Here is a 21,036-nt window from a genome sequence, read left to right as displayed (position 1 = left end):
ATTTGTGTGCTGGGAAAGTATTCCCAGAAATAATGCAAGAACTTTTTTTTTCTGCTCCACTATTTGGAGAGCATTTTTCTTTGTCTTGATGGGAAATTTCTACAATCAGTTGAATCCCTGGAGCCAAAATGGTCCCAAATACACCCACAAGGTTTAAAACACAGCCCTTGTTGCTTTGTGGTGACCCAAGGAGCCTGGCTTTTGGAGTAGGCTCAGTGGCAGGGCTGGCTTCGTTTAGTCTGTGATGTAAATCCTCAATTTTCCCAATAAAATGCAGTGCTAAAACAACTTTCCCTTCTATTATTTAAACATTAGCAAGAAAGGGATTACCAGAAAGAGGTCTTTAAGGTAAACACGGATATCTGAAATCCTCTCCCCTAAAGGTAACCCAGGAAACCCAGTTGTGGGTCTGTCCTGACCTTCAGGACAACTCCTCCCAGTCTCACTTGTATGTTCCTTTACCAAACCAGCTGGATTTTTTTTGCCTGCATATGCTACTGAGCCTTTTCCCCCAGTTGGCTTAATTATGGCAAGGAAGTGCCTGGAAGTACTTGTGGAGATGTGGCTTATCTGAAGTGTTCCTTCCCCTTCCTGCTTGTCTTTCCTGACAGCAGCCATTAGGCTGTAGAACTGTATTCAAATGTAAACATTCCTACCAGCCATGTCAACACAGTACATTCATGGATTACTGAGTGGCTCCAAAATGAGGGCAGCAGGAAACTGGGAAAGTCATTTTGTACAAGACCAGAAGAAGGTGGGCTTGTAAGCTCCACAAAACATCATTTTTCCACACTTAAAATTAAATATGCTTTGTTGTCATTTATTCAATATTTTCACTCTATCACCATATATTATATTACTACTATATTAGACTAATATTCTTTAGTGTCTATTGAGCAATATCCTTTTAAGTCTAGCAGACATTTCTGCCTATTGATTTTCAATAAATAAAATTCATTCAGTGTATTAAGTCCCATATTCTCAGAATTTATAGAGAAACTGTAAGAATGGATTCAAGCATCACATTTCTCCTCCTCTGAGCTTACAACAGCATTTCATATTTTATACTACACACACACTTATAGCCTCTTTATCAGTTATGAGACTATTTTAGACACTCTTAAATTATCAAGATTAAATTGAGGCATTTTTCCAGCAGTGGGAGTTCAAGCTCAGATAGTGTTGGCTAATAAGGAGAGAAAGCAGGGAAACCAGCTGTTGCAAGACACTGAACTTCTGCCTTTGATCATCCTTTACTTGATTCACAGCCAAAACCAATCATGTAGGTTTAGCAGAAGATAACAAAGTTTAGTGGGTGACAGAGAAATGGAGAATAAGCAATGTCAGTCACAGCACAGTGCCAACCTTCTATTCCCGTAGGAAGACCACCACCCAAATTTAAAGCACTCTTTCAGTCCTCTTTGGGATTGACTATTGGTGCTCTGAAAGACATTTCTGCTGCCCTTATAGCAAGGAAAATAGGACAGACAAATGGGAGAATAGTGCATAATAATTTTTGAAAATTATCAATATTTTACATATTAAATAATTTGAATTATATTTCTCAGGTTTTTTTTTCTAAATCAGTTTATTCTACAGTTAATGTCTCCTGTCTTCAGGCTATCTTGCTTAGAAATCTTTGATTATTTACTTTTCCTGTAGGAACTCTAGAGATGTAGCAGATTGTAGAGCCTATTTAAATAGTGCATTGAGTTGTATCACTCCTTACTCCTTTCTTATTTCAGTAAATTAATGGTAATTTTACCAGACATTTTCCAGAAAAAATAATTCTGATGATTTTGAAGATTTCTTGATGTAATTTTGCCTCTTAAAACCACTTATTAGATTTCCTGTTGTATAGCACAATACTGTTCCAGCTGTACACTATATTCTAATAACTTAATATTAGAAATAACTAATAGAGTCACCTAACCCTATTTGTGGTACAATAACATTATTTTATTGTATATGTTAAAATATATATTCTATGAGGACAGGATGAACATGGGAAATTTAGGAAATACAGAAATAGTAAAGAAAAAAAAGACTATTTCACTTTATTACGTTATTATGTTATTACCATTTTAAAGGAACTGTCAGGGAGAAGACTGTTTCATATAATGAATCAAAGATTATATTAACTTAAATTCCTTCAACTTCTGCTCCTGTCTTTCAGACACAAAATAAATACATATAATGCAGGAAATCTTTTCAAATTCAAAACCTAAACACACAGGCTGTATCTGCTCTGGTATCTGTATTTACCTATCCACAGAGTATTTACACAAGTGATGCTGTATGTGCACATAATGCTGTCAGCATGCACAGTGCAAATGGGCAACAGTGTCTCTGACAAGACAGAGAAAAAACAGATAAGGTAACTTCAAACTTCACCACACTTCTGGCTTCTTACATCTTAACATAAATCTTCACATTCCTATCAAAGGATTCATTTAGATTTCTAAATATTTAATGATGATCTCCTGCTTTTTCATTCACCACCTTGAAAGCACTTCACACTTCAAAAAATGAAGGGAAATGATTTTATTTCTGCTCTGCAAATGTAAAAGCTGGGGCACAAATGAACATTTTTGTCAACCCTGGTATTTCAGATCTCAAACTTCTTCAGTACATTATGCTGGTGTCCATCACAATGCAGTGCCATTTCTTACATTCCTGTCTTTTCCAAGTTACCAGTCACAGTAAGTACAGATCCTTGAAAATCAGCCGGCTCAGCCTTTTAAAACTGGGATCCACACAATGCTCTTATTCTTTCAAGTAGCACTCCCTAAGAAAGGTGTTATTAAAACTGTGTTTGCCCAGGCAAAACAAAATACAAAAATGCAGTGATTGTATTATGCTAAAGGTATTTATCACTGCACAATTACACCGTGGATATACTGGCGAAAGAATAATACTGATTAAATGGGAATACTGTACACACACTCGTGTCTTATCATTACAACATATGAAATGAAGAGGACTCAATGTTTCTGAAATTTTGTCAAAAACCCTTTATTTTATAAAAATCACAGGATTAATTTAAAATCTAAACTGGTAAGAATTAATCAGAAATTAACTAACTTCTACTTGATGATTCAGAAATTAAATTGTCACACACCAAATGAGTTTACCAATGTAACACCACTGAACAGGTAGAGCTTGGTTCAGTAACTGTGTGTGATTACATTTGTCCAAGAGCTGAACCCTACATCCACAGACTAATGCTGTCCTTGCCACACTGACATTCTGTATGAAGCACTAACTATAGGATACCTTCAAAATTATTTTCCCACTTAAAGCCAGAAAACTGCACTGACCTTCCACCAAGCAGAGATTTGGAAAGCCAGTGAGGATTTACAGAGATTTCTCCATATTGACAACACTGAACAGCATCTGAATCCTTTTCTTCTTTAGCCTTACACAGACTTTTACAGGGTAGTTAATTACTCTTGGCTCTTCCCATGGTAGCTGTCAGATTTGTTTTGATACTGGCCAGCTAGACACCATCTAAATTTTTCTCTTCATCTCCCTGCCATCCATGAGGGATGTCCACTGGGATCTTCCAGATTAATTTCAGAGATCTGCCATTTTATCAGTATGGCAAAATTAATCCACTAGTAAGCTTCAGAAAATACAGTTCCCTTGAATTCCAGGTGCTGGGTTGGGATCCCTTTCCCTGATCTGCCATATCCTTTCTTAAAATGAGTTAACAGGAATCATTATGTACCAGAAATTACTTTAAATAAAGTAATTAAGGATAAAACCCATTAACAGAAAGCAAATGAACTAGGAAAAGCTTGTGTAGGTTCAGCATTAAGGCTGAATGGGACTCATAGAGACTGAAAATACAGCTTTACTGAAACAGCTCAAACTGTGTTTCAGCTTGCAATTTTGCTTTCTCAAATGAAAAATTTACTGAACTCTTGTGGTTCAGCAGGAGATACACTGACCACTGGTTCCATATTTACTGTGGAGCTGCCAGGTGGCTGTTCTGGATGGAAAAGGGAGTCCAGGTCAGGATCTGTAGGACTGCAATGCAGAGGGGAACCAGACAGATCAGGTAGAACATGGCATCATGGAGATCTAAAAATGACCTGCTGAAGCAAGTGAGAACACAGCTTTCAATATGAAGATTAACTTCCATGGTCACTAAACAAGTTACTTTTAAAACATTCCCATTATAAACACATAGACATACTACTGTACAGTCAATTCTAAATAAAAGAAATAGAAATACCTTTTCTATTTCCTAATTCTACATGGTGATATGTATTATATATTGTTTTCTCTAGCTGGGAGGAATTCAGACAATTAGCACACAAAGAGTTAATACAATCTAAGAAATCCTGTTCACTACTTTCCTGATTATGTAATATAGAAATCAATTTAAGCAAATTTCATCCAATTATAGAACAGAGCATCCAAAAAGCTTTAGTAAGACTTAAAAATTTGGAAGAGAAAATAGAAAATGGAAGCAAACATTTGAACATGAAATTAATTTATTTGAGCTGAAATCTCTGCTACTAACTATCACATAGTGTGTTTTTTTAGTTGCTGAGTGCTAGATAGAAGTAATGATAATTGCACAAAACTCAGGTGTTGTTTCAAGGGCTATTTGAAATATCGAGCCTTATTTCATTTGGTTTTAAAATAAATTATTACAGGATAATATAAGCCATAGAAAGAATGCATGTCAAATTAACACTAGTTTTCATTTTTTCTAATGACTGCATGGCATTTCCTCATCTAAAACTTCTCTAATGAAAAATAAATAAAAGCATCAGCAAATGTGAATGAAGAAAGAAAATCCAGGAATTAAATGAGCTCCCTTTTATGAGCAGTATGGTTTCTGACAGCTCAAAGCATGCATTTTGGCATTCATCTAGTAGCTGGAATCATTATCTGCTTGCATTCTGTTAATTATGGGATTCTAATTACTTAAATATCAGGAAAGTCAACTCAAGCTGAGAAACAGCCCCTAAGTGAACTTTCTCTCCATGAGGCAGTTTATGTTCCTTTCTAATTTTTTTCCTTAGCATTCAGGGATAAGAGACTCACAGAACAGCTATGGACATGGTCCAAAAAACCTGAAATGTGTGAAAAATATCCCAAACCCTGAGCAGGTTTTTGAATAAAACCTAAGAGCTCTGAATCATGAAAGAACCAACTCACGTTTCACTCGGTTTAACAGAAAAAATGTTCGCAACCTCCAGCAAAGGCCAGATTCTGCCCTTAGTACAGACACAGGCTCATAAAGGAGCAGAGTTTATCTCAAGTCATGTACATGCTAATGCTACATAAGAAAACAAAAGCCCGCAGGCTCACAAGTGAATCACTTAATCACTCGGGCAATTGCATTTATGACTGGAAGTGTTCACTAGCAGGCCACTGGTCCATAGCCAATGTTTATTGGCAGTGACAATAATTTACCATTTGGAGTTGTTTACTGGCTTGTATCCAACTGCATTTCCAGTGCACCTACCAGGGAAGGAGCCCACATGATGCACAGCTCTGGCACAACTGGCCCCAGGGACTGCAGAAGCAGAGCCAGCAGGGAGGCCACAGACACATCACTTTACCACCTAACACTGAGAACAAGACTCAGACACAGTTAACAGGATGTTGGGGCTTGCATTTGTCCTGTTCTGTACTCTAAAGAGGATTGCAGTTTTCACTGCTAACCTTATTCCATCTTTACACAAAGAACATCTGCAAAATCACTCACACTGTGCAATCCTGATTTGGGTTCACTAGAACAATGCTGATTTAAGAAAATAATATTACCTATTGTACTGTAAAACCCTAAGTTATTGCAGGAATTATGAAAAAATATCTACAATACACAAAACAAGGAATGGGAAAATATTTCATTAAGGGACTGGGATATATCAAGAGCAGAGCTTGGATTTTAACACAATTACAGCTGAACAAGTAACTTCAGAAATTTCCACATCTACCTTTGGTTTTTTGCACCCACATAATAAAACATACAATGTTTCCCTAAACAGCCGTAAAATCACTCTGAAAAGAATGTCAGGTAATTCAGTAATTCAATATGAAAGCATTAACAGTTTAAAGTGTCTTCAATAAATGGTGAAGAGTTCCTGCCAAATAACTTTATTCTGAAGAATGAATTTGAAAAGCACTCTCAAGAGAAGCTGGTGGTAGTTGCAGTGGCTCTCCAGAAGAGGGAGGTTTTAAACTAGCCGTCTTTTCCATAGCAAAGAAAAAAAAAATCAAGCCAAACTAATAAAAAAACCAATCCCAAACAAGAACAAAAAACATCTCAAGCCATACAGGGCACATATTGCTATGATGATGGGAGAAAGGAAAAATCAGGACACTCCAAAGTATTGCTCAAATTTTAAGGATATTAAAAAACCCTTTTCCATGACAAAGTGCTTAACTTCTGTAGAGTGACCACATTTCCTAAGGATGTGGCACAATGTTTGAGCAGATGGGAAGGATTACCTTTGCCCTGCTGGCAGGACTTTGTGTAATGCAGCCCCAGGTACCATTCCAGCCTATTTCTCCTGCCTGTCGAGATCCCCCCGATGACAGCATGACTCTCTGTGCACCTGCCACAGCCCCAGCTTCGTGTCATCCCCAAACTTCCTGAGGGTCCATCCTGCCCCATCATCCTGGTCATTAGGAATGCAGCACAGGCAGGCAATATCCACTGCCCTCCCCTGCCCACCAGGTGAGTCATTTAACTGTAGCAGTTTATCAGCTGGTCAAGCATCACTTCCCCTTGTTGGAGCCATGCTGGCTATTACTGATGATTTTATTATCCTTACTGTGCCTGGAGGTTTCCAGGATTAGCTGCTCCATCATTGTTGCTACAGTTTAACTCTCAGTTCAAGAAAAAGTAATAATTATTAGTAAAATAAATTACTGAAAATAATTCAGAATGAAGCAAATAGTGTATAGACTGCATATTCTGCCTTGTCCCAGCACACAACATTTCTTGGAACTCTTCAGACATATTTTCAGGGCCCAAACATTTTGTTAATGCAGAATAAGGGTCCTCGGTACTATCTTCACAATTCACTCCTACTACACCAAATAAACCAAATGCTTTCCAAAACACTTATTAGATATTGCTGGCTTTGGACAAGGAGGAAGGACAGAGCTGAGATTGTATTGGCATGGGTCATAATACTTCATTTTTTATAATTCACATATGTGAAATGCCTTTTTGCCCCCAAAACAGTTTGAGCATATTTTAAACAATCTCTTGTATATAATTTCTGTTTGTCTTCAAACAACTTTGTCCTGGGGCAAGTGTATTTTAACTGTTTGCCTATGGCTGGAATATGAGATCAGTCAATAGGTTTTTAATATATATATAAGTAATCGTAGCTCAGTCAGTGGTCTGAGTACATTGCCAAGGGCAAACTGACTCCCTAGAAACAACTTAGACTTTTCTGGTCTTTATGGGTTGTATATCAACCCTGTACTCCATTTGCAAGCAAAAGAAAACCCATTCACACACTGCATATACAGAAAACATGGGCAAACTGCTTAATATTTAATAAATTATTTTTGAAAGGATGGGCAAGAGAAATACATAATATATTTCAGGTGTTCTGATTCACTAGTCTCAGCTTTGTATGTTTTATGCTGTTCCTGGCCCAAGTGAAATAAATAAAATTTCAGCATGACTCAAGTGAAAACACAGGTTTTATAGTTGAGCATTCCAAGTATTTCAACTCTATATAATAAATTTATTGTTGCTATAGTCCAGGGGCTATTTACCAGGCAAAAAAGATTTATGTCTACTGTGATCTAAAATCCATCCACAAAGGGATCATTTCTCTGATTGAAAGGGATCAGAACTGCAGTTTTTATGTTTCAAACCTGAATTTCTCTGAATCATCAAGATTAATATATTCTGCTCTCTCATATCCACATCCAGTTCAACCTATCACTCTTCTGCAAAACTCACTCATCATATTTGACATTATAATGAGGTTCATGTCCTCTTCACATCATCTCATTGGCTATCTACAGAATGCATTAAAATAAGCTGCTCTCACACATAGCCTCAAACTTAAGCTGCCTTTGCTTCTGTCTTGATGCATTTCTGAAGACCACCTGTTGTTCTTTTATGCCATGTTTGTCCTCATCCATTTTTTTAGAAAATTCCTCAAATACAGAATGTTCTCCTAACCTTAGGGGACACATAACCAGACCTCTCTCCCTCGGGAGCTGTCTCCACAAAAGCTCATATAAAATTGTGTACGTCTGTTTCTTTAGGTTTTTACTAAAATTTAGGAGAGCCATGTAGTTCTCAGGATATTCATATTGTTTCCTCAAGTAAATCCTAATCAGGACTGATTTTTCCATTTAGCCCCGACTTCAGTTACTCCTTATGCTGCCACTTCCTCCTGATGGTCATAAAAACAGCCAGTGACCCTTTCAGTGTGGTTATTCCCTGTTAATTTATTTTATTAAAAGCCCACACATGTCCAGCTAACCAGCAACCACAGCTTTATGCTGTATTAAGGTCTCCAGGGACTACAATAAAATCATTTGCATTAGAATGGTAGGGAGCATCAGAGCCAAAATGATACATTCCTACTTGGGGCAAATTCCCTCCCTCCAATGATTATACTGCTTTCTCTCAAATAATAAATGGATCTTTTGCCTTTAAAAGATTATCTCGATGCATATTGTTTAATAAATGATTTACTCTTTAAAAAACATTTGTACTTCTACACAGGCAAAAACAACTGATAAGTATTTTTAAAGTATGTATGTTTTTGAAGTGCAGTTGATGCAAACTAATTGCTGATCAATTTGCTTTTTAGATTACAGGAGTATTTAATGTTATTTTCTAAGATTTAAAGTATCTCTTTTGAACTCACCTTATATCAGGATGACCAGGTACATTATTCAGGTTATAATATCCATAATGATTTAGTATTGTAACCACAACCATTGGAGCCAAAGATTGGGCAGGCTTGGTAAATAAAGCATTGGTACCAAAAACCATAGAGGAAAGTGGTAACCTAAAATATTTGGTGAAAAAACAAATTAATGCACAACACAAACTTATTAGTATATTAATTTCAATCGTGATTTTAAAAAGCTTGGAATCCTGTTATTATGCAAATACTAAATATCATGATCCTTAGATTTATCTAGTTCACACTTGATAGCAAACAGATCTACTCTCATAATGAAATTTAAATTTATTTGGAAATTAAGGGTTACAAACCGCTGCAGGGTGTGTATATGTGCATATATTTATAAAAATATATATATATATATATATATATATATATATACATATATACATAGACACAGCTTTGCCCCAATTCTGAAGTGACTGGTACTTAAATTCAGCTTTGTGCACTTTGAGTAATTACTGAAGTTAAATTACATGCATGGAGAATTAATTACAACTGAAGATTTTGCATGCATAGGCCAGAAAATGAGGCAGATTTTTCCTCATGAAAGCAAAAGGTCTTCCCTTTGAGGGGCAAGTGCTTTAACAGGACTGAATCTACACTTACATAACAATTGATCGAACCAACAAGAAGTTGTGTGTACTTTGATAAAAATCAGTTGCAATATGCTATTCTGCAGCAGGTTTTAGCACTTTTATTTCAGGGAGATAAAGGAACCAGGTTAGACTTTGTAATCTGCACTTTATCTAGCATAGGCAAAGCTTTCTTAACACCTTTTCCATCTTGAAAATGCCTTCAGAAAACTCCATACATGATTATAGATGTATCTGGTTACAGAGTAATTCAATTGAAGCTAACAAAAATAAAGCCATTAAAATTGGTAGGACTTGGTTTATATTATACTATAAGAAAAAAGAGAAGTAACTTAATTATCTGTTTAAATTACTCTACTGAAGTAACTGCAGGAAACATTACTGAAGTTCTAATCTTCACTTATGCTAAGTTGCTCTCACAAAAAGGATTTCTGTATCGACGATCCCAGATCATTTACTGTCTTTACTCTGACACAACTTATTACCAAACAGTAACAGGGCAAACACCATATTTAAAAAAAAACCAGTAATGACTGACTTACCTCCTCTTGTGCTTTATTAAATCTGCATCAACAATATCTGCCAAAGGCAAATTGAACAAGCTAAATGAAGCTTGCACAATTACCCTAAAGAAAAACAAAATATTGAAGATGTTCATAGTTCTTATATTCACTTTATAATGAAACTGTAACTGATATTCTAACACAAACTGATATTCTAAAAAAACACAAAGCTGGCATGTTCTTTAAAACATGGTGATCTGTCTGAAAGCATTACTAGATCTGTTCTTAGTTGAGAATTAGAAATCAAAATGCAAACCTGAAAGTGGGGGGTTTTCCTCTTTTTTTTGGTGGACATCGTTGTAAAAGGTCGTGAATACTTTGACAATAAATTTACATTATCAATAAATGTAATTTAAAATGATCAGGAGAAAAGAAACACCTCAGAAAAAGGGAAAACTGAAAACTTGCTCTTGAAATCTGGAAAAGACATGACCATGTGGAAGGTAAACTTCAAGGTGGAAGAATTAGAATAAAAAAGAATAGTTTACATGCATTCCTATATATGTATTTACAGTGTATATAGATGTATATAGATATGCATTTAAACATACAAACACACAAAGCTGATTCTTAACAAATAGCCAAATGAAACAATGAAATCAAATATTACAATTTCTGTGTCTTATTAAATTTTGGGTGTGATGAGCTTTAACTAACAAGGTACTTTAACAACCAGGACTTTAAACATACAGTGTTTAGGTACCTCAGATTTTTTTCTTGGAGAAATCAAAACACATCTTCATCATTTAAAACATGCAGACAACGAAATTCAATTTATTGTTCACACAATTCAGTGTTAGAGTAGCCCATGACTGCAATACTGAAAATAAGAATGAAAACGGGATGGGGAGGGAAAGACGAAGAAAAGGAGGGCAAGAAAGAACATGTAGAGAGACAACAATGAAAGAGAACATGAAGAAATAAAAACAAACTGCTGTAACAATATTCTGATACAAACAGCTCTTTATCTTGAAATAAGGTTTTCCATGTATCATTATACACTTATATGAAAATACTACTGCTTGGCACCTTACTACTGAGCATCAGTGTAAATGGGACTCTGTGCTGGATACCCAACAGACACCTGAGTTACCCATATTTGCCTGCAGTGCAGCACACAAGTGGTCCTGCAATACAGGGTGAGGTCTGAGCCTTCCCAGCAAACAGTCCCTGGGGAGTTCTTCTGCTGAGCTCTTCCATGTCTGTAGAAAACATGAGATTCTCCTTCCCTTGCATCTCAGGTTAAAGTGACTGGAGGCATGTGCCTGTAAACCATAATTGCTGTTTGCATTTTAGGCTTTTTTATTTCAAGCAGAAAATAAAAGCTAAAACAATAAAATGAAAGCTGGAAGAAAAAAAAAAAGAAAAAAAAAAAAGAAAAGAAAAAAAAAGAAAAGAAAAGAAAAAAAAGCTGTAACTGGAATTTCAACTTTTCTGAAAAGTGAAACAGAAAGAAAACCATGAAAGCAGAGGCAGAATCTTCATGGAAATAAAAGCAAGTGTCTGCTCTGTTAGAAGTATGTCAGCTGTGTCTATGAACAGGGGAGTGGATTTACTTACATGTTTGTTGTAACATAGAATGCCAGCAGATAATAGTGTTCTTGCCCTAGGAGACACATGACAGCAGCAGCTACTCCTTCATAGTAAAAGGAAAACAAGATGATTCTGTAATAACCAAACTTCTTCAATGAAGTATGACTGAGAAGAACAAGGCACTGAAAAGATAATATATACACATTCAGGATAAAAAGATACAGTACAGTGTCTCAGCACTAAGAGAGCTATAAAAGACAGACTTGACATAATTAATACCCTTTAAAGGAAAAAAAAACAACGACCCTTTCTAAGAAGTTCAACAAAATCAAAAAATAGAAACTGAACAAAGACAACCCTCTACTGGCTCATTCTATGCTACTCCTTCCAGGTACAGTCTCCTTTCACTCAAAAACTAGCCACTGAGAACTGCTATATCCTGCAGGAAACACTCCTCCCACAATGCCTATTATTTAATGCTCCTGATCTTTACTTTTGATATCCCTTAAAGTATTAGCTTTGCAGTATAACTGTAAATCAAACACCTCACCATTTAACTGCTGACAAGAAGTATTTTCAGTAATTGCTTTTTCATTAACATTACTATTTTCATTGGCATTTATAGAAATCAAGCATGATTTTTAAGCTGGCAAAGCAAGCACCAGGACAGCCTTAACTAAACAAGTTAGAAGCTTTACTAGCAAGCAGAGAAAGGCAGAGGCCAGTGCTTGTGCATGGCCGAGTTTTAATTTCGCCAGTCTTGGCAAGGAGTAGATTCTGATAATCTGAATAAACTGGCTAACTCAGGAAAATGATATTAAGTGCTGATTATAGTGTGAACAAAATTTAAGTTCTTTTACATTGTTCCTCACTTTTCACTTTCAGCAGGACCTTCTGTAATGAATTATGTTATTTTTATTATATGGGCCTTTGTCACCATCTACATGTACATGGTCCTCCTCTCTGTCACAAATATACAAACTGTATAAAGTTCCACATTTTCTCCTTTCTTCTGTGTTACAGAGATGAACTGTGTAATATTCAGATGAAGAACAGGAAAGAATTTTCCTTGTACAATTGTTCCCACACTGAATTGCTTTAACATAACAAATAAAAACAGGATGCTACGGTCAGAAAAAGATTACCATGGCAAATGCTATTGTAAAAAAGCTCAAGATTTCTACTTGATCAGGGAGGTAAAACAAATCTAGAAAGTTGGTATAAGAAAAACATCTTGTTATAACAAATTTAAAACATACTCCTCCTCCTGGCTGTTTTCAGGGATTTTTGCTGCAAAGTGCCTCCACTAGAAATACTAAGGGATCTTGTAATGCCTGCTATTGTAAACACCATGTTCCTGTCTCACTGTAATTGCAAAATAACCCTGTCTCAGGAAGTACTTATGACTTAGAAAATTCTTCACTACTTGCACGTCTCTAAGACTGTTTGTAAGGAAAATACTAACAATGATGCAAATTCATAGTTGTTTGTCTATGTTACAGCAACATTTTCCTTGTGGGCAGGTTGTATTCATCACATCCACTACTAGAAGGAACCTAAGTCAGCAGCTGAATTCTAGTTTGATGCAGAGTTCATAAAAAGGAGCTTTCTTTTACAAGGGTTGAGGGTTTTTCCAGCAAGGGAAGTTCAGGACATTGCCATCAGAGAATTCTCTTATTGTATCTTGAGCTCAAAGAGACAAAACCTGAGAAAAATAAGGTCACAGCAAACCCTCTACGGTTCAGTGACCTTCTAGACAAAGAGTCTCTGGGGAGCAGAGAGAGACGCATTTTCTGAAAGATTGTTCTTTTCACACTGTCACACTGATTTTACCAATAAAAGTGATTGCTATATATTAAGTGTAAAATTATTTAAGCTTTCCTAACTTCTGTAGCTTCTGATTTATTTCTGAAGTTCATTATCTAACTGTCTGAGGTACAGGAGAAAACCCCAAAACTATTAAACCTGTGATAAGGACAAAAGTTGAAATTGTAGACAGGAGTTATGGAACAGAAGGTATGCTCAGGATCTGTATGTTTTATATGCAAAAACCAAAAGGGGAACTGAAATTGAGCTCTGAATTCCAGTTGCACTTTCATTTATCTTCTTATATATATTACTTATCAGAACCCACTATAATTTAATGAATGTAACAGCTTGATTTAAAAAAATTCTGACCACCATCAACACCTATGATGAATACTCATATTTTGAGTATCCTGACTTTCAACATCCAACAAGTAAACACAGAGAATGTTTTTAAAGACCTAGAGAAAGAAGTTAGAAGGCAATGAACAGAGGAATTTTTTATTTACTGCAGACAAGTATGGTAACATTCTGTGGGACATACTTTTGCTGCTTTTCTTGTACTCAAGCATTACTCTTTTGGGTTCTCTTTCTCTTCTCAGTTCATCACTCCTCCCCTCATCCCTGACTGGGCTCTTAAAAGTATGTCTCTCTTACCCATAAATACTGCTGACCAAGAGACCAAACAACAAAATAAATGGGAATGTATTATTCTCCAAAAGCAGCTATTTAGTGTTTTGTTTGGTTTCCATGACTGAGATACCACATATTTTAACAATGCTTTTCAAACTCTATAATTTTTTCTGGTATTCTGCGCAGTTTATTTCAGAAACCTCCTGAAGAAAAGCTTAGTCTTTAATTTGTAATACACAGTATTAGAAAACAAAACAAAACAAAAAATAATTCAGAATTCTGTAGATTTTGCTTTTAGGAATGTTTGATCTTGGCCACGTTTTTCATTCCTTTATGCTTAGGTATTGTAAGCACTGGAGGATACAAAACATTCATCCCCTGCCTACTCATGTCTCACACTGTTTTAAACAGATATTCTACCAGCCTGTCTGTCTGCTCTCTCTACCTCCTACACTTGATCAGCCTGCACAGAGGTACTTCCTTCTTCTAGAGCACTGGGGAGCGAGATCTAGTACTCATTTTGGCCAATACCTTCTGCCAAATACAGCATTTTTTCAAGTGTTAAATGGATACTGTGAACTACTAAAAGACCAGGTTTTCATATTTAGAAATAAAGATGCATGACCGCCTACCTGAGGACAAATAAAACCTGCTCCATACATGATACTTCTTACTGAGGATGACAGGACATCCTTAGGAATAAGATTATCCGCAAAGATCATCATAAAATTGTTGTAAAAGGCTAGGTGGAAGACTTGGAAGAAGTTCATTGTTACAAAACATAGAAAGTTCTTCTCTGTCATGATCTGTTTGGTCAATGAAACTACAGAGGCCAAGGAGAAAGTTCCACCACTGTTTCCCAGATTACCATCCTCTGTATGAATTTCTCTCTGCTCGTATTGACTTGTGCTGTATTTACCTGTGCAACACATACAAGCTGTCGCTAGCACTGCTATCAAAACAGCAAAAGCCTGAAAATAAGCAAAGTTTTCCATATTATCCGATATGAGCCCACAAAAGAGAACGCTTGTGGACCCGATTAACGTTGCCACTTGGTTGTACTTGATGAGCTGGAGCCTGCTCTCGTGCCTGGTGGAGCTCTCGGCGAAGAGCGCGCACTGCGCCAGGAGCACAAAGGTCAGCAGGCCGTCGAAGGCGCACAGCGCGACGATGAGGTGGAGGCCGCTCAGCCAGTCCCCCTCCTCATAGTGCCTCCAGGGGAACCACGGCAGCAGGAAGGCCAAGCCGTACAAAGGGGCTCCGTATAAAATCGAGAACTGGCGCCTTGCGCAGCACTTCAGCCTGGAGTTGTCTTGAATGTACCCGAAAAGGGGATCATTGATGGCATTCCAGATCATAAACACAACCTGCCACAAACAAGGGAATTTGTCGCTATTGTCATTCTTCTGCAGAAGTTACACAAACACAACATATTTATTTAAAATAAACCTCTATTCAGACAAGAAATAAATACATAGAAAAGCTACTCAGGTCAAAAGAGACTCTAAAACAAACTCTTATCAGTAGTCATAGGTCATTAGAAATGCTGAAAAAATAAGATGAATAAGTAGGTAGGTGACCAACTACATGTGAAATAAACTGTCTCTAAGACTCTACTCTTTCAAAACCTTTTATATCTGGGCTTTTATTCTGCAAAGCTCAGATATTATTCTCACAGCAAGTTAATTCAAAAGATGAGCTGGCCCATTACTTTCAGGAGACCATTTACAACAAGAGTTACTCACGTGGATAATGACTTGCAGAATAAATGCAGTATTTAAGTACTTAAACAGTTCATAGGAAAGCACTAATGTCAAACTTATCTACAGAGCTAAGGTGCAAGATCAGTTTAGAAAATTACTTCAAGCTATCAAACGTAAAAATCTTTTCAGCAATTAAGTCTGGAGATTTTTACTCTGTAGACTATAAACAATGTGCTTTATGTGTAAGTTCCATATGGATTATGGATTAACTAAAGTCAAAGATAATTTACTGTTAATTAATTGGAATGATTCCAAAATTAATCTGTCATTAAAAGAATCACTTGTTTGTTGCATAGCACAACATGGTAATCAAAATATTCCATTGTACAGTACCTGTGCTATATGAAATGCGCTTTCTGAAATTTTGTATCGGTTTAGGAAAAGCTTAACATAGTAGAAATTAAAAATGCTGTTCATCATTCCAGCACCTAAGGTAGTCATGGAATATGCCAGCGCATTAGCATGAATTCCCCAAAGAATCTTCATCTTCCAGGAGTACAGCTCTCTTCTTCCTCAAGTTACTAAAGAGAATTACAAAAATAATTATGTATTTCAATGTTACGAATGTCAAACGCAGCATGTACATAGGGGAATACTTCTTTCAAAACAAATACCAAGTTTTACCCTACTATTTTAAAGTACTAACTGTTAAAAAACCATGGAAGCAATATTTTCACCTAATAAACAATAAAAGAATTAAAACACCTTTAAGTTAACATTTTCATGATATGAAGACTGCATGTAAATAAAAGATAGCAAGTAGCACACAGTGTTTTATGTATGCCCGAACAACAGAGATTCAGCCCAAGAATACAGATTTCTTTAATCTATCAATCAGATATTCAGCCAACTATTTTTTAAGATGCTGATCTTTTCCATCAATTACTTTAGCATGTTTGGTGTAAACCATGCCATGAAAAGAGTCAGCTCTAGGGAACCTCTATCTTTTAAAGCTGTTTAATAGCTACCTTAAAGAAGCCCTTGACCATACTTGATTCTATAAGCCCAACACATAATTACTCCCAGGTATTTGTTTTTAATTGGGGTTTTATTAATTTAATAATCAATTTATTAATTCAACATCTGTTGAAGGAAGCTGTCTGCTATTAATTTTGATAACTCAAGTTCAAATTTCAGCCTTACTATGAAGAGCTTTACAACCTGCTTTATTTCAATAGTTCCCACTTTGCTCCTCTGCATATTAACAATTTTACTCAAAATGCAATTTTCACATATCCATCAAAATACCTGGTTTGAATATCTGCTTGATCAGCAGCTCTATAAGCAGCTCCCTGAACTCCTCATAAAAATAACCATGGAAGAAACAGGAAATGAAAGCCAAGGCTGTTTCCAGCCTTCCTGTGGTTTACAAGGCGGCTGAAAAGCGGCTGCTGTGCAGGAAGGGAGGAACTTCCCAATCACCAGGCAAGGACCATGCAAAAACCACAAATCAGGTAGGGACTAGGGAAGATGAAACAGGAAGTTTTTTTATCCCTCAAAACAGAAAATGAACTCTTGAAGAGCAAATGAAGTATGGATGCACATTTGCATGTATATGTAAGATGCTATGATATGAAACATGATGCAAAGAATAGGTAATCTCACTCTATAGCTAAGAAAAAAAATCAAGCTGACAAACAACTGGAAGCCTAGGATTCATTTTAATAAAGCAAATTTATTTTTAAGAATATGGCTGATTTTTAAAATATTTCAGAATGACCATGATATATACCTTTTAAACTTATTTTTCTACATCTGTAAAGACAATACCATTTTCAGGGGACAAAATTTTGCATTTTTGTAGCAAGTTTGGTTTCACAATCTTTTACTGAGAAACCTAAAATTAAGAAAAAGGTTATTGAAAAGAGGTACAGTTGAAATGTTTATTTTTAAAAATAAGTTTGATATGAATATGAAAGTCATTACAGTGAGTAAGTTATTGGTAAGTGTAACATCTACTTTTTCAAGCCTTCACAAATATACTTAATGAAATTATTTATATAGTGGATATTAGGGCTTTTGGAAAGTAGACATTTTACCTCTATTTCTACCTGGAGCACCCTGCACAGATCTTCAAAATGGAGAACTTTCCTTCAAATTCCATAAGCACCAAGAATAAAAGTGCTTCATGCTAACATTACCAGCAGTCATTTCTAAATTGTTTGACTCGATTCCTTTTGACACAAATGAAAAATGGTCCCCTCAGTTTCAGAAAATTTGAAGGATATTTGAAATTTCTTCAACAAAAATCTTCAAACAATGCACAAACTGACCTTTAGTACCATGACTAATTGTAATATGCAGGATCTGACACAACTCTACCCTAATTGGTACATCTGGTCCTGCACCTTGTTTATGAAATAGGTTCAATTAGAAGTTGAGGTACCACACTTCCTTTCCCAGATGTTCCCTTTAATAGCACTACAATGAAATCATGCCTGAGCATCCCCTCCCTCTTCATAATAGTCAGCCTTTATATTGAGCAGGTTAAAGCACAGGTGCACATTTTGTGACTCACAGAAGGCAAATCGGTTTCAGAAATTTCTGGTGGTTACAACTGTGTAAATACTCGGAGCCCGAAAGAACAGGCTGTTCGGGCCAGTGAGATGCAGTGTGACATCACCTGCGTTTCTCCAGCGCAGGATGACAAAAGAAATTAGAGCAAGAATCTAAGGAAAAAAAAGTGGATTCCGATAGAGAATAGCAAACGTTGCCTGAGGCGCACTAGCTGACATCCTGCTCTGCCGTTCTGGTCCCAAACCGCTGTGCAATGCTCACAGCCCTGACAGACTGGTTGGACACACGGACCTTCCTCATCCTTCGGACGTGACTGGCACCACATTAAGACGGAAGCCAGAATAAACGCGCTGCTAGTCCCGAGGGGTAGCGCTGAGGGGAAACGCTCAGGGGGTGATCACAGAGGCACCGGGCTGTGGCAGCGGCCGGAGCCCGCTCTGCAAGCGCCGTGGAGCTGCGCTCCTGCCAGCCGGGGCTCGGGCAGCTCGCAGGACTGCACCTTTGGAAGAGCTCGTCTGTTAAGAATGGGGAAGTTACGCTCGTTTTTCTCAGCAGGTTCCCCGGGCAGGAAACACGGCTCCCTTCGCTTTGTGCAGAGAAGAGCCGAGAGCGAGCGGCAGCCGCTCGAGCGAGATACGGGGATGGAGCCAGTCCCTTTCGGACTGCAGGCTCCCCGCTCCGCCCTCCCCTCCCGCACTCCGGCGGACAGGCGGCCCCGCACCTGGCCGCCACGCCGGGTCCCTCCTCGTGGGCTCTTCCCTCAGCGCTCCCAATGCCGGGCAACTACGAGCCCCGGCTTTCCCTACACCAAGTCGCACTGTCCCGGTCCGGGCTGTGCCAGCCCTGCTCCGCCGCAGCCGACATCCCTCAGCAGCCGATCCCCGCCATCAATGCCCCCAAGCACCGACGACCACCGCCCCTTCCAGAGGCACCGACCCACCTCTTCTGACGGGAGGTTGCGCACCGCGGGGCGGGGCGGGGTGCGGCCGCCCTGGGCCCGCCCTCTCTTCGCTGTCATTGGCTACTTGATATGAATTAGCCTTATGATTGGTTTGTCCTCCTTTCGATCTGTGCGGCGGGCGGCTCCTCATTGGCTGCCCGCCGGCGAGGCGAGGCGAGGGTGCTGTGTTTGAATCGCGGGAGGCGGGGGGCGGGCGGCGGCAGCAGCTGCCACGTTGCCGCCGGCGCAGCCCGGCCAGAAGGGGGAGAGGTTCGGCAAAGTCCGGAACCGCTCGGCAATGGCCGGAGGCGGCTGCTGAGGCGGGGAGCGGCTGCCGGCTCGCTCTGCCCCGCTCGGCGCAGGGGGCTCGTGGGGTGGGCGCCGCCGGGTCAGCCGCCTTTGAGGGGAAGGGGCGCGATGCTGGCCGACAGCCTGGTGGAGGAGTTCGAAATCCGCGAGGATGAGCCCTGGTACGACCAGCAGGACCTGCAGCAAGGTGAGCCGGGGCGGCGGCGGGGGGCGTGTGAGAGAGGGTTTGTGGCGAGCCGGGTGTGTGAGGGAAGGCGCCGTGGCGAATCTCGGGGGCGAGGGCAAGGGCCGCGTTTAGCGGGGCGTGTGAGGCAAGGGGCTGTGGGGATCCGCCGTGCGCGGGGTGTGTGAGGGCAGGGGCTGCGGCGAGGAGGGCGTGTGAGGGAAGGGGCCGCGTTGGGCGGCGAGGAGGCAGCGGCGGTGCGGGGCTGCGAGGGGTGCCGGGCGGGGCGGCGGAAAGGGCGCTCGGGGGTCGGGGGCGGCGGCGGGCGCGCGGTCGTGCCGAGCTCGGAGCCCGGGGTCCCCGCACGGCCGCACTTCCCGCCGCCGCGGAATCGCTGTCACCGGTAACGACTGCGGCCGTCTTTGTCTGAGGGAAGGAGGTGCGGCAACCGAGCTGAATGGTGCCGGGGTCCCTCTCCGCCCGGAAGGGGGGAAGCGACTCTGCGAAAAGTTGCACCTTGCACGGAAGGTGAAGGGAGAGGCACTGGAAGCATCGGGATAGGATGCGCTATTGCGCCCTGTTGAGTTCTTTGTAAGGGTTTCCAGTCGATGAAGTTGTAGTCGTAGCACTGCTCAATTAGTTTGTAGGTTCCTTATTAAAAGCTCTTTAGGTTTTCTTATTAAGAAATCATATAACTCCACTGTGCCTCAGAAATATACATGTATAGCTTCTCTATGTAATTCCATCAGTAGGTCTTGAAACACTACATGCAAGAGGTTCATTTCACAATGTGAAACTGTTCATTTCACAAATGAGAAAGGAGACACAGAAATACAAGTATAATAGCATGAAAAATCTTTTAACAGGCATGATACGGAAAGAATGTGCAATTTCCTTAAGAGCTTAGTGGCATTTATGACTGGTATTTACTTAAGTTACTTAGTTCTACTTTTTGTTCTTAATCCCGAGTTTGTTTTGAAAGGCCAGTTCAAAGCTGTGAAGTGGCTTCCTGCAAACCTGCTCCAGTCTTACACGTTTTGCTTTCATATTGAAATACATGAATTCTTGGGATTGGTGTGTGCTTCTATACTATAAACCATTGAGAAAGCTAAGCAGTATTCACAATGAGATCAGGCATCTGACAGCAGAAACTCTTTTTGAGATGGGACCAAGTCTCTCTAATTGTATGCTATATAAAATAGCTGACTGCTTGAAAGCTGTATTTAGGTACTCTTCACCCAAAAATGACGTTTTCCTGGATCTAGGATACAAACAAATCAGTTTAAATATTATCCTGA

General features: G+C 39.0%; 2 protein-coding genes across 8 annotated transcripts in view; one reads left to right on the top strand and one right to left on the bottom strand.

Annotated features, from left to right (window-relative positions):
* Nucleotides 1-2,999: 2,999 nt before the first annotated feature.
* Nucleotides 3,000-19,519, bottom strand: LOC111936019 (solute carrier family 68 member 1-like). Of its 7 annotated transcripts, none has more exons than XM_086854760.1 (8): nt 19,048-19,276; nt 17,542-17,646; nt 16,143-16,330; nt 14,679-15,413; nt 11,635-11,789; nt 10,054-10,137; nt 8,874-9,017; nt 3,000-4,100 (listed from the first exon to the last, which is right to left on the bottom strand). In XM_086854760.1, the coding sequence occupies exons 3-8, from the start codon at nt 16,293-16,295 to the stop codon at nt 3,968-3,970; spliced, it is 1,404 nt and encodes a 467-aa protein (XP_086710886.1). In that variant the 5' UTR covers nt 16,296-16,330; nt 17,542-17,646; nt 19,048-19,276; the 3' UTR covers nt 3,000-3,967. The 7 variants fall into 7 exon arrangements, with proteins under 7 accessions (XP_086710886.1, XP_086710890.1, XP_086710888.1 ...); XM_086854764.1 differs by having other exon boundaries at nt 3,000-4,097; XM_086854762.1 differs by having other exon boundaries at nt 18,433-19,273.
* The window catches only part of CDR2 (cerebellar degeneration related protein 2), a 15,624-nt gene continuing 14,079 nt past the window's right edge, over nt 19,492-21,036 (top strand). The window contains exon 1 of the mRNA XM_086854775.1: nt 19,492-19,762. Coding sequence (XP_086710901.1) covers nt 19,684-19,762 — 79 coding nt within the window. The 5' untranslated portion in view covers nt 19,492-19,683. The remainder of the gene's footprint in view (nt 19,763-21,036) is intronic.

The sequence above is a fragment of the Cyanistes caeruleus genome, chromosome 17, assembly GCF_971803275.1.
Source record: "Cyanistes caeruleus chromosome 17, bCyaCae1.hap1.1, whole genome shotgun sequence".
Lineage (NCBI taxonomy): Eukaryota > Metazoa > Chordata > Aves > Passeriformes > Paridae > Cyanistes > Cyanistes caeruleus.
The sequence above is the reverse complement of the archived record's forward strand: the minus strand, read 5'-3'. Positions and strand labels throughout refer to the sequence as shown.

Bases quoted from the DNA above. Each gene is read 5' to 3' on its own strand.
- LOC111936019 (XM_086854761.1), bottom strand. From the start codon at position 16,295: ATGAAGATTCTTTGGGGAATTCATGCTAATGCGCTGGCATATTCCATG. The intron at 15,414-16,142 runs GTACTGTACAAT...TGTTTGTGGCAG, and splicing joins GCGCATTTCATATAGCACAG to GTTGTGTTTATGATCTGGAA. The intron at 10,138-11,634 runs GTAAGTAAATCC...GTTTTTCTTTAG, and splicing joins TTCTATGTTACAACAAACAT to GGTAATTGTGCAAGCTTCAT.